This window comes from Coregonus lavaretus (genome assembly GCF_964263955.1).
Source record: "Coregonus lavaretus genome assembly, chromosome: 3".
In the NCBI taxonomy this organism is placed as follows: domain Eukaryota; kingdom Metazoa; phylum Chordata; class Actinopteri; order Salmoniformes; family Salmonidae; genus Coregonus; species Coregonus lavaretus.
Window position 1 is genome coordinate 52,232,524 of NC_139990.1, and position 14,123 is coordinate 52,246,646.

A 14,123-nucleotide genomic window follows, 5' to 3' on the forward strand; every position below is an offset into this window, starting at 1 on the left:
AGAGCGAGAGAGAGAGAGAGAGAGATAGAGAGAGAGAGAGAGAGAGAGAGAGAGAGAGAGAGAGAGAGAGAGAGAGAGAGAGAGCGAGAGAGAGAGAGAGAGAGAGAGAGAGAGAGAGAGCGAGAGAGAGAGAGAGAGAGAGAGAGAGAGAGAGAGAGTTTAGTCGATACACTGACAGTTTAGTCGCTCTTCACAGGGGATATTTCCAGGAAAAGAGCCTTGAAGAAATAGAAAGACTGAATATAAACAAGAGAAGGAAAGAGAGAAGGAAGTATGAGGAAAGAGAGAATGATAAGAGCAGGGTAAAAAAGGGATTGTTTAATCTCACCATAATTAGTTTGTAGCCAGAGTCACAGCGGACTTGGATGTAGTCTCGGTAATAGTACTGGAGAAAGTTTGGAGGTGACTCTTCCATTGGTGACATAACTGGGTGAAGCACACTGCACCCCTATGAACAACAACACAGACATATCAACTTTGACCTGTATTCTCTGCTTTACTTCCGGGAGGTTTTACCTTCTCACCTTTTTTGCCCTTCACCAGTTTGCATCTGGCCTTCCCTTCATACTCTCCCTTGCTCTGTCTTTCTCCCTGTCCTCTTTCATTATCTCCCTCTACCTCTGTTCTCCCTCTCTATGCCTTTCCCCCTCCCTCTCTCACTCTGAGTAGTGTAGTGGAGGCTCCAGCCCTGGCTCAGACCAGCCCAGTCTGTGTGGTAGTCTAGCTGGACAGTGTGAGAGTTAGTGGGCATTAGTCCAGGACTCTTCCCTCCACACAGCTTCTGGGGTTCCTTGTCTGGGATGGACACCTGGGTGAGGCAGAGGAGATATCAAACACTGTAAACATAGCGTCCTGAACACAGACACAAACCTTGACACACACACATGCATGAACACACACATGAACAAACACACACATTCAATACTTAATTAATGCAGTGGTCAGGGCATTGTACAGTGTTACCTGTAGCCAGTGGTAGAGGCAGCTGGGTACATTCTGGGTGCCTATGTGCTCTATGTGGAAGCTGTCAGTGAAGTTGAGGGTGACGATGAACCCAGGCTCCACAGAGATGACGTACTGACAGGCCAGGCCGTGGGGTGACGGGTCAGGGTACCCCGGGCTGGACAGAGTCCCCTCTGGTTCATCAAATATACCCCCACCACAGGACACTGGTCAGGGGGAGAGAGAGATGTCCATAAGATGTATAGGACTACAGTACACACACACACACACACACACACACACAGATAGAGAGTAGGTGTACTCACAGACACAAGTGCGCTGGTCAGGGCGGAGCTCGTAGCCATGGCGACAGGAGCACATGTAGGAGCCCAGGGTGTTGTGGCAGAACTGGGAGCAGAGTGGACCAGAACCATCCTCAGGGTCTGGAGTTGAACACTCATCTATGTCTGGGATAGGGATGGAGAGAGGGATGGAGAAGAGAGGTGGAGGGAAGGAGAGAGGTGGGGGGTGTAGCTTAGCATCACACAGTGATGTCACCTTCCCTGAGACTTGCATGGTGTTTGTGGTTTAACAGTGTTCTACAGTTGGCTTGGATATGTAGTACTGTTGTGAGCAGGGTATCTGATCCTCTAGTGGGGTTGGTACGGGCTACACTACCTTTGGCCTGATAGTGGGCGGAGAAGCCAAGGTGCTGGTGTGGCTCAGGGTTCGTGTCGTCTGTCTGAAAGACCAGGGTGAGCCTGTTGCCTGGAGACAAGAGTGGCTGGTTGCCTGGGTGATGTCCATCAGCAGAATTCTCCTGACCACAGAACTTTGCAAGGACCTTCTTGTCATATAAAACCTGGAATGACAGAGTGAAGAAGGTTCTTGGACATATTTCAATATCGGTAAGAAACATTGAATACATCCTAATACATTTTATAATAAGGTATCGAAGTATTCTTTTGAAGTCCACTGACCGTGAGTGAGTCGTAGTAACAGTTGGCGGAAGGCTCGATGTCCAGTTGAGTGAAGCTGAGCTGGAGCTGGTAGCCCTCAGGTACACTGAGGTCCCACTGTTGTGACAAGGCAGCAGGGTATGGCTGGGGGAACTGGGGGGACTGGACCGCCCCATGTAGGGCTGGCAGGGACCGGGCCAACCGCCAACACTCACACACAGAGACACAAAGCAGCCTGGAGCAGAGCAACACAGGGAGAGAGGGCTGAGATGGGAGGTATAGGAGGAGTTGTGTGTCACAACAAGGTAAAAACAGCCCCTTGAAACATGTCTGTAGGATGACTCTGATCAGAAAGAGAGCTATTTTCTGATCTGTGGCCAGGAAGTAGAAGAAAACATAATCTAATGATGCTGTAGGAATCATATGTTCTTATCATCCTTCAAGATGAAGGCTCAATAAACATTAAAAATTAGTTTGTTCTCTCTCGTTCTGTGTTTGTTTTGAGAGTGTCCGCAATGTGTGCGCAGTTTGGGTTACGCACTGTTCCCTGTGTGCGTAATTGTTTCGCTTGCCCTCCGGCTGGGATTTTGCCGTGAGCCTTTTGTATTTGTTTGATCCTCACTAAAGACTGTTGAAGAGCCTCTGTAGTCCTGCGCTTGATTTCTGCACCACATCTACGCTCAGCCCTTGACAAATATTAACAAACAGGTTACACTTTATTTGAACTCTTTCTCACAAGTGCTAGTTATGTGACACAATGTAATTGTACACCTTCACGGCAGCTGGTCTGTTTTGACAACTGACTTTAGACACTCACGAAAGCAGTTGTTGTTTAGGTTCACTTACCTATAGCCAATGGGTTCAAGTACAGTGTAACCAAACAAACTCACCAGATGAACGGATGGGTCCAGTCCATGTTGAAGGTCCTGGCAACAAATGTTTCTGTTGTTATTGTTTTACTGTTGTGTTGCTATTGCTCACATGTATTAGACCTGAATTCCCTGCAGTCTGTGTGTCCCAATAGAGACCTATGGTGAAGTATTATGCTAGGAGTCTAAAAGTCATGTTAAAACCTGCCCTGTTTGACTTGGCTGAAATAGACGAAAGAGAAGGGGGGAAGAGAGAGAGGGAGAGGTGAAAGAGACCGAGCGAAAGAGTAGTGGTGGTGGTGGAGTCAAAAGACTACAATTGACCAGTTCTTAAGGTAAAGCTTTTTTTACGTTAATGTTGAAAATGTTAAACTATAAAAGGCAGAATGCGGATCTACCAGAGGTTGGAGGGGGGGGGGGGGGGGGGGGGGGGGGGGGGGAGAGAGAGAGAGAATGGGAGGAAAGTGTTGTGTGTTCAGTGGTCTTCCCGTAAAGTCTGTTTGATAAGTTTGTTTTGTTTACACACAGGGACAAACTCCATGCTGGCCTGGGTATGTCAGTTCAGGTCACACGCTGAAGGGATGTACTGTAGTGGTGCTACACTGTTGACCTTTTCATGAAGAACACACTATACACTAAACACTATCCACTATAGTATTCAGATGATCTACCTTTTTTAAACTACATCCCTGGTCACATGTTTAGTTTTAAGATATGACAGCCTACAGTATGTTAGATAGATAAAACCCTGATGAAGGCAGCTTAGCTGTGGAAACGTTGGTATTTAGTGCATTCATTGCATCTGAGCCTCGGAAATGTGTCCAGCTTTTCTTTTCTAAGCCTACAGTGTGTTGCCATCATAAATGAAATATTATTAATATATTGTGAGATTTATTTGGAAGTGTGCAAAAATAAATAGAGGTTCCACTTTATAAGATGTTTAATGACACAGAAAGACAGATGTTGAGAGAACAGACGTCATTGATTGCCACTACAACTCATATTAGTCTAGTTCTCCTTCATGGTCTTCTTGATCCAGTATATGTAGTTAGCCATGTGGGTGTTTACCCCATATTGGCCTGGTTTTACACATCCTTTTGCCCAGCTAATGATCCCTGCTGCCCAGAAATGTTCCGCCTCCTTCAGGATGTACACCCCTCCATTGTCCCCTGTACATTTAGACTTGCCCCCCTCAGGTAATGTGTCACAGAACATGTCCCAGTTGTGCCCACTATCATTCGGGGCAACAGCAGCTCTGCATGTTTCCTGATCCACCACAGGAAGCTGGACATATTGGAGCTTATTTAAGCAATAAGGCCCGAGGGGGTGTGGTATATGGCCAATATACCACGGCTAAGTTCTTACGCACAACGCAACGTGGAGTGCCTGGACACAGCCCTTAGCCGTGGTATATTGGCCATATATCACAAACCCCAGAGGTGCCTTATTGCTATTATAAACTGATTACCAATGTATTTAGAACAGTAAAATAAATGTTTTGTCATACACGTGGTATACGGTCTGATATACCACAGCTGTCAGCCAATCAGCATTCAGGGCTCAAACCACCCAGTTTATAATGAAAATTATGTCACGACTCTTACACCAAACCCTGGAGAGAAAGAGGGAGCGAGAGCGAGAGAGAGAGAGTTAAATACTGAATGAAATTAACATCCGCTGAATGAAATTAACCTCAAAACCAGTGGTTGGTGGTCGGTATATCATGCTCTTGCAACATTATTGGTCAGCAATGGCTACAATCTCTCTCTTACCCAATCTTCCCAGGGGTGTATTTAGCACCTGCTGCTGGCAGACACAGTGGCATCACTGAATCGTTGAATGTGATTGGATGTTGGAGTTTGATCAGGCCGATGTCATTATCTTAATTTGGCCAAAAGTATCTGTAATTTGATTGAGGTGGAGCTCGAATAAATGAAGGTGTGGTGGAGGTGTGTCTACAGATACACCATATTCTGATCTTGACTTAATTCCCTAATAATTCCACCACCTTTAAGCGTGAGGAAACCATAAATAAGGTCTAGCAAACCTACCAGTTCCAAGTGGAAAAAGCATCTACTTTTCCCATAGAAATAACACCATTCTCCATGCACTGTAATTTACAACTTAATTAGATCTATTGATAAGAGCTAGGTAAATGAGTAATCAGTTTGGAGAAGAGGATTGCAAATACACAAAGCAAATGTTTTAGATGATTTGTCCAGCCATAAGGAAGCAAACTGAAAATCATATCAACATGACATGTATTGCGCAGTGAAATAGGATATAAATAGCTGTGCTGTTATTCAGAATTCTAATTGTGTGCCTTCAATTTGCGTGGATGAAATTAGGAGACCCAAGGCTTCTGTAGGGTTGAACCTGCCCAGTTGATGTATGCCCTTTACAATGTTATGAGTATATGCCCGGGCTTTACTGCTTTTCCCTTTTTCCATGTTAAATATTAGCCACCATCTGGAGCCACCGTCAGTAATACCCATACATTTATTTTTGCATCATTCCATTCCATTCAGTTTACCTTTCTTTTCTGTCACGTTCTTGTAAATTGTTCCTGAGGGTTGCTAGCATTCGTGGATCATATTAGGCTAACGTTGTGCAATAATGAATCATTATGGAACTCAGACCACACGTAGTAGGGTCATTCCTATCATGTGGTGCCTTTTCTGTCCCCAGGAAATATCACTTATTTACTGTAAAATGTGGATTCCAAAAGGCTTTAAATATAAGGTCAGGTGTCCTTTACCTTAACAACACCAAAATATGGATCCTGAAAGTGAATTTTATGCATTTTAAACACTTTTTGTCAGTGGATGTAGGTGTTTTGGCCATGTCCCCAAGTGTTATTTATCAACTTCCACAAGAAATATAAGCCATAAAATCAAATCTTTATTCATTATTTTATAGTCCTAGTTAAAGTCTTTCATCAATACAGTTTCTCATGATTATTGTATTTGTTATTATTTTATTTAAGATGTTCTGTGTGTCCCTGATATCACTTTCAACACTGTTAGTTTGTTGTAATTCTCCATTTAAGAAAACATCCCCTTCCTACAATGACACCACATTCAGGAAGTGTCATAATTTCTTTGGTGGGAAAACAATGATGCAAAGCTAAATAAATAAACACTCAGTTGTATCTATTTGTCCATGTTGTTAGTCTGCATGTCCCACTCAAAAATGTCCACCCTGGCTAAATTATAGAGAAAAAATGTAACAATCTAAATGTTAAAATATGTTTGATAGGGAAGTTAAAATCAAGTTCAAGTGTTCACCATTATGCTAGATCAATCTTGCTCACTCACAGAGCTATGGCTAACTTGGGCTCAACATTTCCACCATGTTAGGTTCCACCTTGTCAGGATTATGTGCCTAACAAATTGGAAAATGCACCCAAAAATGTTGTAAGTACCTGAGCTTGACCAATATGTTTTTCTGAAAGTCAAACATGTCCTTTTTCTGATAGAATACTAAACAAAATGATAATTAAAGGTGCACCATATTTAAAGGGATGGCTTAAGATAAATGTACAGGAAGCCCCATTGAATGAAAACTCCACGAGAAAATATGTTGGCAAGCAAGTGGGAGGGTTTTCAGTGGTTGAATGAAATGTATGCAAAGCACGCAGGGTAGCCACACCTGCAGAGCATGTTACTCGACTAAATAAGTCTGAATACCAAATACTGACAAGTATCAGAACTCAGGATAAGACCCAGATGCAGACAGTTCGAATCACAGATGTTTATTTACAAAACAGGGGGCAGGCAAACAACAGGTCAAGGGCAGGCAGAGGTCCGTAATCCAGGGCAGTGTCAGTAAGGTAAAGAATGGCAGGCAGGCTCAGGGTCAGGGCAGGCAGAGGTCAGTAATCCAGGGCAGTGTCAGAAAGTTACAGAACGGCAGGCAGGCTCAGGCTCAGGGTCAGGGCAGGCAGAATGGTCAAAACCGGAAGAACTAGAAAACAGGGATAAAACACGCTGGTAGGCTTGACGAGACAAGACGAACTGGCAACAGACAAACAGAAAACACAGGTATAAATGCACAGGGGATAATGGGGAAAATGGGCGACACCTGGAGGGAGGTGGAGACAAGAACAAGACAGGTGAAACAGATCAGGGTGTGACAAGAAGTGCGTAGGAAAGGCATAAATTCCTACATCGGGATCGGGCCCATACAGCATCGTATGACCGTTACCTTAATGTCTTCCTTGGTCAGTTCAGAGGTCATGACCCACGGGTCTCTGATCACTGCGGCCCACTCATTACTCTGTCTTTGACTCTGAACTAAGCATACCAGGGGAAGATTGCGTTAGGAGCAATATCCCCACCCAGAACCCTCTGGTAACTCTCCAGGGACACCGCTGGATGACCGCACACTAGAAGAGGAGAAGAGGAGGGTTTCTTTCAACAGTGTTATATTTAAGCAATAAGGCCCGAGGGGGTGTGGTATATGGTCAATATACAATGGCTAAGGGCTGTTCGATGCACCCATGGCTAAGAGCTGTTCTTATGCAAGAAGCAACACAGAGTGCCTGAATACAGCCCTTAGCCGTGGTATATTTGGCCTTTACTACTATAGCTCATAGAAACACATTCAAAAACACATTCATAAATGGCAAATAGACAGTCAAAAAATGTATCATAAGGAATGCAGTTTTGAAGTGTCTGTCCTATATCTAGGAGATATAAGAAAGCTCAGGAAATATATATATATATACTACCAGTCAAAAGTTTTAGAACACCCCCATTTTTCAAGTTTTATTGAAATTTAAGCAGTTCAAGTCCAGTGAGTAATGTGAAATGGTACAAAGGTAAGCGGTAAACTGCCAGAGGTAAAAAATAAAAAGTTTAGGTTACCAAAAACTGAAAAAAATGCCTTTTTCAGGGAACAAGAAATGGGTTAACAACTTACAGCTGTTCCATGATTTATTTTTTGTCTCCAATTGTTTATTTGTTCTATGCTTTAATTTCAGAGTACATTAAGAAATAAAACTGAATTTCAATCAAAACTGGAAAAATGTAGGTGTTCTAAAACTTTTGACCGGTAGTGTATATATAATGCTGATTGGCTGAAAGCCGTGGTATATGAGGCCATATACAACAGGTATGTTACTGTTCTAATTACGTTTATAACCAGTTTATAATAGCAAGAATATCTTTAACACATATTTAACCCCTTTTTTTGTTAGCACAAAACTACTTGCATTCATTTTTGAAACCAGTACTGGGTTACCTTCAGACGAGTCCCGTGACACGTGTGGGGGAGAAAAACAGAGAACATCATCGTGTTTGTAAGACGCTCCCCTTTCTATAGTGGAGTCATATTAGTTTGTAGCCCAAACAGTTCGGACACTACAGACAGAAGTTGGCACATTGGCGGTACTGACTTCAGACGAGACCCGTGGGGCTTGTGGGGGTCATAGAGCAAAGCGGAGACCCCCATCGTGTTCGTGAGAATGTAGGCCAAACCATTCTGACGCTACAGAAGTGTGTGAGAAGACCAATTTTCGGGATGTGTCCTGGTCTGACAAATAGAGCTGTAGCTCTGACACTTTCCACCTCAGATGTGGAAGGCCATTCGTCCTAGGCGGATGTGATTGATTGAGACGCAGCCCATAGAAAAAAGTGTGTCAATCGACTCTTAAGGATTATGACAGAATGTTCAAATGTGTTTTTTCTCTTCAACTTAAAGCACTCAAAAGGCACCCATTGGTGGAACGACCCTCCTATTAACATTATTCCACACAGTAGTGGTAGTTTACAATACAGTAGCTTGCTTAGAATTCACTACTTTCCTGCACCGTTCATGATCTTCTATAAAAAGGTCTCACCGTTAGCCCCTTCAGGAAGAGTGTAGAACGGCTCATTGCAGTGGTACTGAATGACAGAGGTACTGGTTCTGAGAGGCAGATACGAACGTCACCCCTCCATTCAGCAACGGTTTAGCGATGGTTCAGGTTCCCCACAGCAAATCACTGTAGAAGAGACTGGAACCCAAAACTAATATCAAATCAAATGTTATTGTCACAAGCTGATGTGGATGCGGTGTTGGAGTCAGGCGCAGGACACAGAAGCTCAGTCAAAAAAGACTTTACTAGTCCACAAATACAATACAAAATAAACGGGCCTCAAACACTGGAGGCGAGCGATTACGCATACAGTGCGTAAAGACACTATCAACATGAGAACAAATATCTTACATCAAAGGACAGGCGGACAATCACACACAACTGCAAACAAAACTAAAGGAAACGTATAGGTGACCTAATCAATACATAACACGAAACAGGTGCACTAACAAGACAAGACCAAACAAACATCGATACATCAAGCGGTAGTAGCTAGTACTCCGGGGACGACGAACGCCGAAGCCTGCCCGAGCAAGGAGGAGGAGCAGTCTCGGCGGAATTCGTGACAGTACCCCCCCCCTTGACGCGCGGCTCCAGCCGTGCACTGACCCCGGGCTCGGGGACGGCCAGGAGGACGCGGAGCAGGGCGTGTGGGATGACTACGGTGGAACTCAGTCAGGGGGGATGGATCTAAAATGTCCCTCCTAGGCACCCAGCACCGTTCCTCCGGGCCGTACCCCTCCCACTCCACGAGATATTGTAGACCCCCCATCCGACGTCTCGAATCCACGATGGACCGGACCGAGTACGCCGGAGCCCCCTCGATGTCCAGTAGGGGCGGAGGAGTCTCTCTTATCTCATAGTCCTGGAGTGGACCAGCTACCACCGGCCTGAGGAGAGACACATGGAACGAGGGGTTAATGTGATAATCATTAGGCAGTTGTAACTTGTAGCAAACCTCGTTCAATCTCCTCAGGACTTTGAATGGCCCCACAAACCGCCGACCCAGCTTCCGGCAGGGCAGGCGAAGGGGCAGGTTTCGAGTCGAGAGCCAGTCTCGATCTCCAGTGGCGTATACTGGACCCTCACTGCGGTGGAGATCGGCGCTCGCCTTCTGCCGACAGATGGCCCGCTGCAGATGGACGTGTGCAGCGTTCCACGTCTCCTCCGAGCGCCGAAACCACTCATCCACCGCAGGAGCCTCGATCTGGCTCTGATGCCATGGTGCCAGAACCAGCTGATACCCTAACACACACTGGAAAGGGGTCAGGTTAGTAGAGGAGTGGCGAAGAGAGTTCTGAGCCATCTCTGCCCAGGGGATATACCCCGACCACTCCTCCTGCCGGCCCTGGCAATATGATCTCAGAAACCTACCCACATCCTGGTTCACTCTCTCCACCTGCCCATTACTCTCAGGGTGGAACCCCGAGGTAAGGCTAACCGAGACCCCCAGGCGTTCCATGAACGCCCTCCAGACTCTAGAGGTGAATTGGGGACCCCGATCAGACACTATATCCTCGGGAACCCCGTAGTGCCGGAAGACGTGGGTAAACAAAGCCTCAGCAGTCTGTAGGGCAGTAGGGAGACCCGGCATTGGGATGAGACGACAGGCCTTAGAGAACCGATCCACAACGACCAGAATAGTGGTATTCCCCTGAGAGGGGGGAAGGTCCATAACAAAGTCCACCGAGAGGTGAGACCACGGCCGTTGTGGAACGGGCAGGGGTTGTAACTTCCCCCTGGGCAGGTGTCTAGGCGCCTTACACTGAGCGCACACCAAGCAGGAGGAGACATAAACCCTCACGTCCCTAGCCAATGTTGGCCACCAGTACTTCACACTAAGGCAGTGCACTGTCCGGCCAATACCTGGATGTCCAGAGGAGGGTGACGTATGAGCCCAATAAATGAGACGATCACGGACCTCGAGCGGCACGTACGTCCGACCCACTGGACACTGGGGGAGTAGGGTCAGTGCGTAACGCCCGCTCAATTTCCGTATCGACCTCCCATACCAACGGTGCCACCAGACAAGACTCCGGCAGTATGGGAGTGGGCTCAACGGACCTCTCCTCTGTGTCATACCGCCTGGACAGGGCGTCTGCCTTACCGTTCTGGGACCCTGGGATGTAGGTTATCTTAAACACGAACCGGGTCAGAAACATGTTCCACTTAGCCTGACGAGGGTTCAATCTCCTAGCTGCCCGGATGTACTCCAGGTTACGGTGATCAGTCAGAATGAGAAAAGGGTGTTGAGCCCCCTCAAGCCAATGCCTCCACACCTTTAGAGCTTGAACCACGGCTAACAGCTCCCTGTCCCCTACGTCAGGATAAAAAGCGCAGGGACGGAGCTTAGGAGGCGTGCCTGAGCGTTGAGACAATACTGCCCCAATACCGGCCTCTGACGCGTCCACCTCCACTTGGAATGCTAAAGCGGGGTCCGGATGCGCCAGCACCAGAGCCGAGGTGAACAGGTCCTTCAGTTTATCAAACGCCCTGTCCGCCTCAGCCGACCACTGCAAACGCACCGGGCCCCCCTTCAGCAGGGAAGTGATGGGAGCTGCTACCTGTCCAAAACCCCGGATAAACCTCCGGTAGTAATTGGCAAAACCCAAAAACCGTTGCACCTCTTTAACAGTGGTTGGAGTCTGCCAATTACGCACGGCTGACACACGGTCAATCTCCATCTCCACCCCTGACGCGGACAACCGATGACCCAAGAAGGAGATGGACTCCTGGAAAAACAGACATTTCTATGCCTTGACATACAAGTCATGCTCCAACAGCCTACCCAACACTCGGCGTACCAGGGCTACATGCTCGGCTCGTGTAGAAGAGTACACTAGAATGTCGTCAATGTACACTACCACACCCTGCCCATGCAAGTCCCGGAAGATCTCGTCCACAAAGGATTGGAAGACTGAAGGAGCATTCATTAACCCGTATGGCATGACGAGATACTCATAATGACCCGAGGTGGTACTAAATGCTGTCTTCCATTCATCTCCCTCCCTAATGCGCACCAAGTTGTAAGCGCTCCTGAGATCCAGTTTTGTGAAGAAACGCGCTCCGCGTAATGATTCCGTCATACTCGCAATCAGAGGAAGAGGATAACTGTATTTAACAGTGATCTGATTGAGATTACGGTAATCAATACACGGGCGCAACCCTCCATCCTTTTTCTTCACAAAAAAGAAACTCGAGGATACAGGGGAAGTGGAGGGCCGTATGTATCTCTGTCTCAGAGACTCGGCTATGTATGTCTCCATAGCCGCCGTCTCCTCTTGAGACAAGGGATACACATGGCTCCGCGGAAGTGCCGCACCCGCCAGGAGGTCTATCGCACAATCTCCCTGTCTATGAGGTGGCAATCGCGTCGCCCTAGTCTTGCTGAACACGAGTGCCAAATCCTCATACTCAGGGGGAATGTGCATTGCGGGCACCTGGTTCGGACTCTCCACCGTGGTCGCCCCTACAGAAACACCTAAACATCGCCCGACACACTGGTCAGACCACTCCTTGAGAGCCCTCTGTTGTCACGAAATGGTGGGGTCATGGGCGATTAACCAAGGAAGCCCCAGTACCACGGGATACGCAGGAGAGTCGATCAGATACAACTGAATAATCTCTTCATGACCCCCCTGCGTCCTCATCTTAAGTGGCGCTGTGACCTCCCTAATCAACCCAGATCCCAACGGACGGCTATCTAGGGCATGGATAGGAAAGGGTGCATCTACGGGCAGGAGGGGAATCCCTAACCTCACACAAAAATTACGATCAATGAAATTCCCAGCTGCGCCTGAATCGACTAGCGCCTTATGCTGGGACTGAGATGCAACCTGAGGAAATACTACAGGTATACAAAAGTGAACAACAGAGAGCTCTGGGTGAGTTGGGCGCCTACTCACCTGGAATGACTCCCCAGTGCGCAACCTGTTGCCTCGAACCCCTGGAGACCCTCCCCAGCACCTAGCCGCAGTGTGTCCTCTACGACCACAGTTGGTGCAGGGGACGGCCTCCCTCGGAATCTCTCTCCTCCTCTCTCTAGCGCCAGCACCCCCGAGCTCCATAGGGCTCGGCTCGGAGGTGCTGGGAGATGGAATGGACGGCCCCAACTCTGGACGTCCGCGGGTGGCCAGCAGGGTATCCAGACTGATTGACATGTCCACCAACTGGTCGAAGGTTAGATTGGTGTCCCTGCAGGCCAACTCTCGTCGAACGTCCTCACGCAGGCTGCACCGATAGTGGTCGATGAGGGCCCTCTCATTCCACCCCGCATCCGCCGCTAGAGTCCAGGGCGAACTCCTGTGCGCTCATCTTCCCCTGTCGAAGGTGGAACAGACGCTCCCCCGCCGCTTTACCCTCAGGGGGATGATCGAAAACAGCCCTGAAGCGGCGGGAGAACTGCGCGTAGCTGATGGTGGTGGCGTCTATTCCCCTCCATTCGGCATTGGCCCACTCCAACGCCTTGCCGGAGAGACAGGAGATGAGGGCGGAAACGCTCTCGTATCCCGAGGGCGCCGGGTGTATGGTTGCCAGGTAGAGTTCCACTTGAAGGAGGAACCCCTGACACCCGGCTGCGGTGCCATCATATGCCCTCGGGAGCGAGAGCCGAATCCCACTGGACTCCGGAGCTGGTATGGTGGGGCTGGCCGATGGTGGTGGTAAGGTAGGAGGAGGTGTGGGCAAGCCTCCTCTCTCCCATCGGCGCAGGGTGTTCATTACTTCTTGCATGGCGGATCCGAGTTGCTGGATCCTGGCGTCCTGGCAGCTGACCCGATCCTCCAGCGACTCGGTTCCAGCCGCTGCTCCTGCTGACTCCATAGTGTAAAGGTGTGTGTTATTCTGTCACGGTACTGATGTGGATGCGGTGGTGAAGTCAGGCGCAGGACACAGAGGATAAGTCAAAACAACTTTACTGAAATACTTGAACAAATACAAAATAAATGGCCTCGAAACACCGGAGGCGAACTAATATGCAAAATGCGTAAAAACACTCACAAACAAAAGTACCGAACCTCGAAACGACAGGCGGACAATAACACACAACTACAAAACATAACACAGGGAAACTTATAGGTGACATAATCATGACAGAATACGAAACAGGTGCACTTAACTAGACATGACAAAACAAACATCGAAAACATCAAACTGTGGCAGCTAGTACTCCGGGGACGACGAACGCCGAAGCCTGCCCGAACAAGGAGGAGGAGCAGCCTCGGCGGTATTCGTGACACACTGAATAGCTTAGGGAATCATTGTACCATCTAAATCGCTGTGAAATATATTTTCAATAGCAAAAAATATTGTTTTTACAACTGTTTGAATCTGGTGGACGAAAGTAAATGGCTCAAGTGCAAGTCATTCAAAACAAATAACCCCCCTACCCCTCCCCCTCATCCCATTTCCCCGCAACACGACGGAGACTCATGCTTGAGCCTTTTAATTTTGGTTTTGGTCCAACAGCTTCAAACATCTGTTAAAACAATATTT

At 47.7% G+C, this 14,123-nt stretch overlaps 1 protein-coding gene across 1 annotated transcript in view; it reads right to left on the reverse strand.

The window, feature by feature from the left end:
• c1r (complement component 1, r subcomponent) overlaps positions 1-3,105 on the reverse strand; it is a 5,387-nt gene extending 2,282 nt beyond the window's left edge. Inside the window, exons 1-4 of the mRNA XM_084158800.1 lie at positions 2,792-3,105; positions 1,923-2,136; positions 1,621-1,804; positions 1,269-1,409 (exon numbers count right to left, since the gene is read on the reverse strand). Of these exons, the coding sequence (XP_084014926.1) occupies positions 1,269-1,409; positions 1,621-1,804; positions 1,923-2,136; positions 2,792-2,817 (565 nt within the window). The 5' untranslated portion in view covers positions 2,818-3,105. The remainder of the gene's footprint in view (positions 1-1,268; positions 1,410-1,620; positions 1,805-1,922; positions 2,137-2,791) is intronic.
• Positions 3,106-14,123: the final 11,018 nt, after the last annotated feature.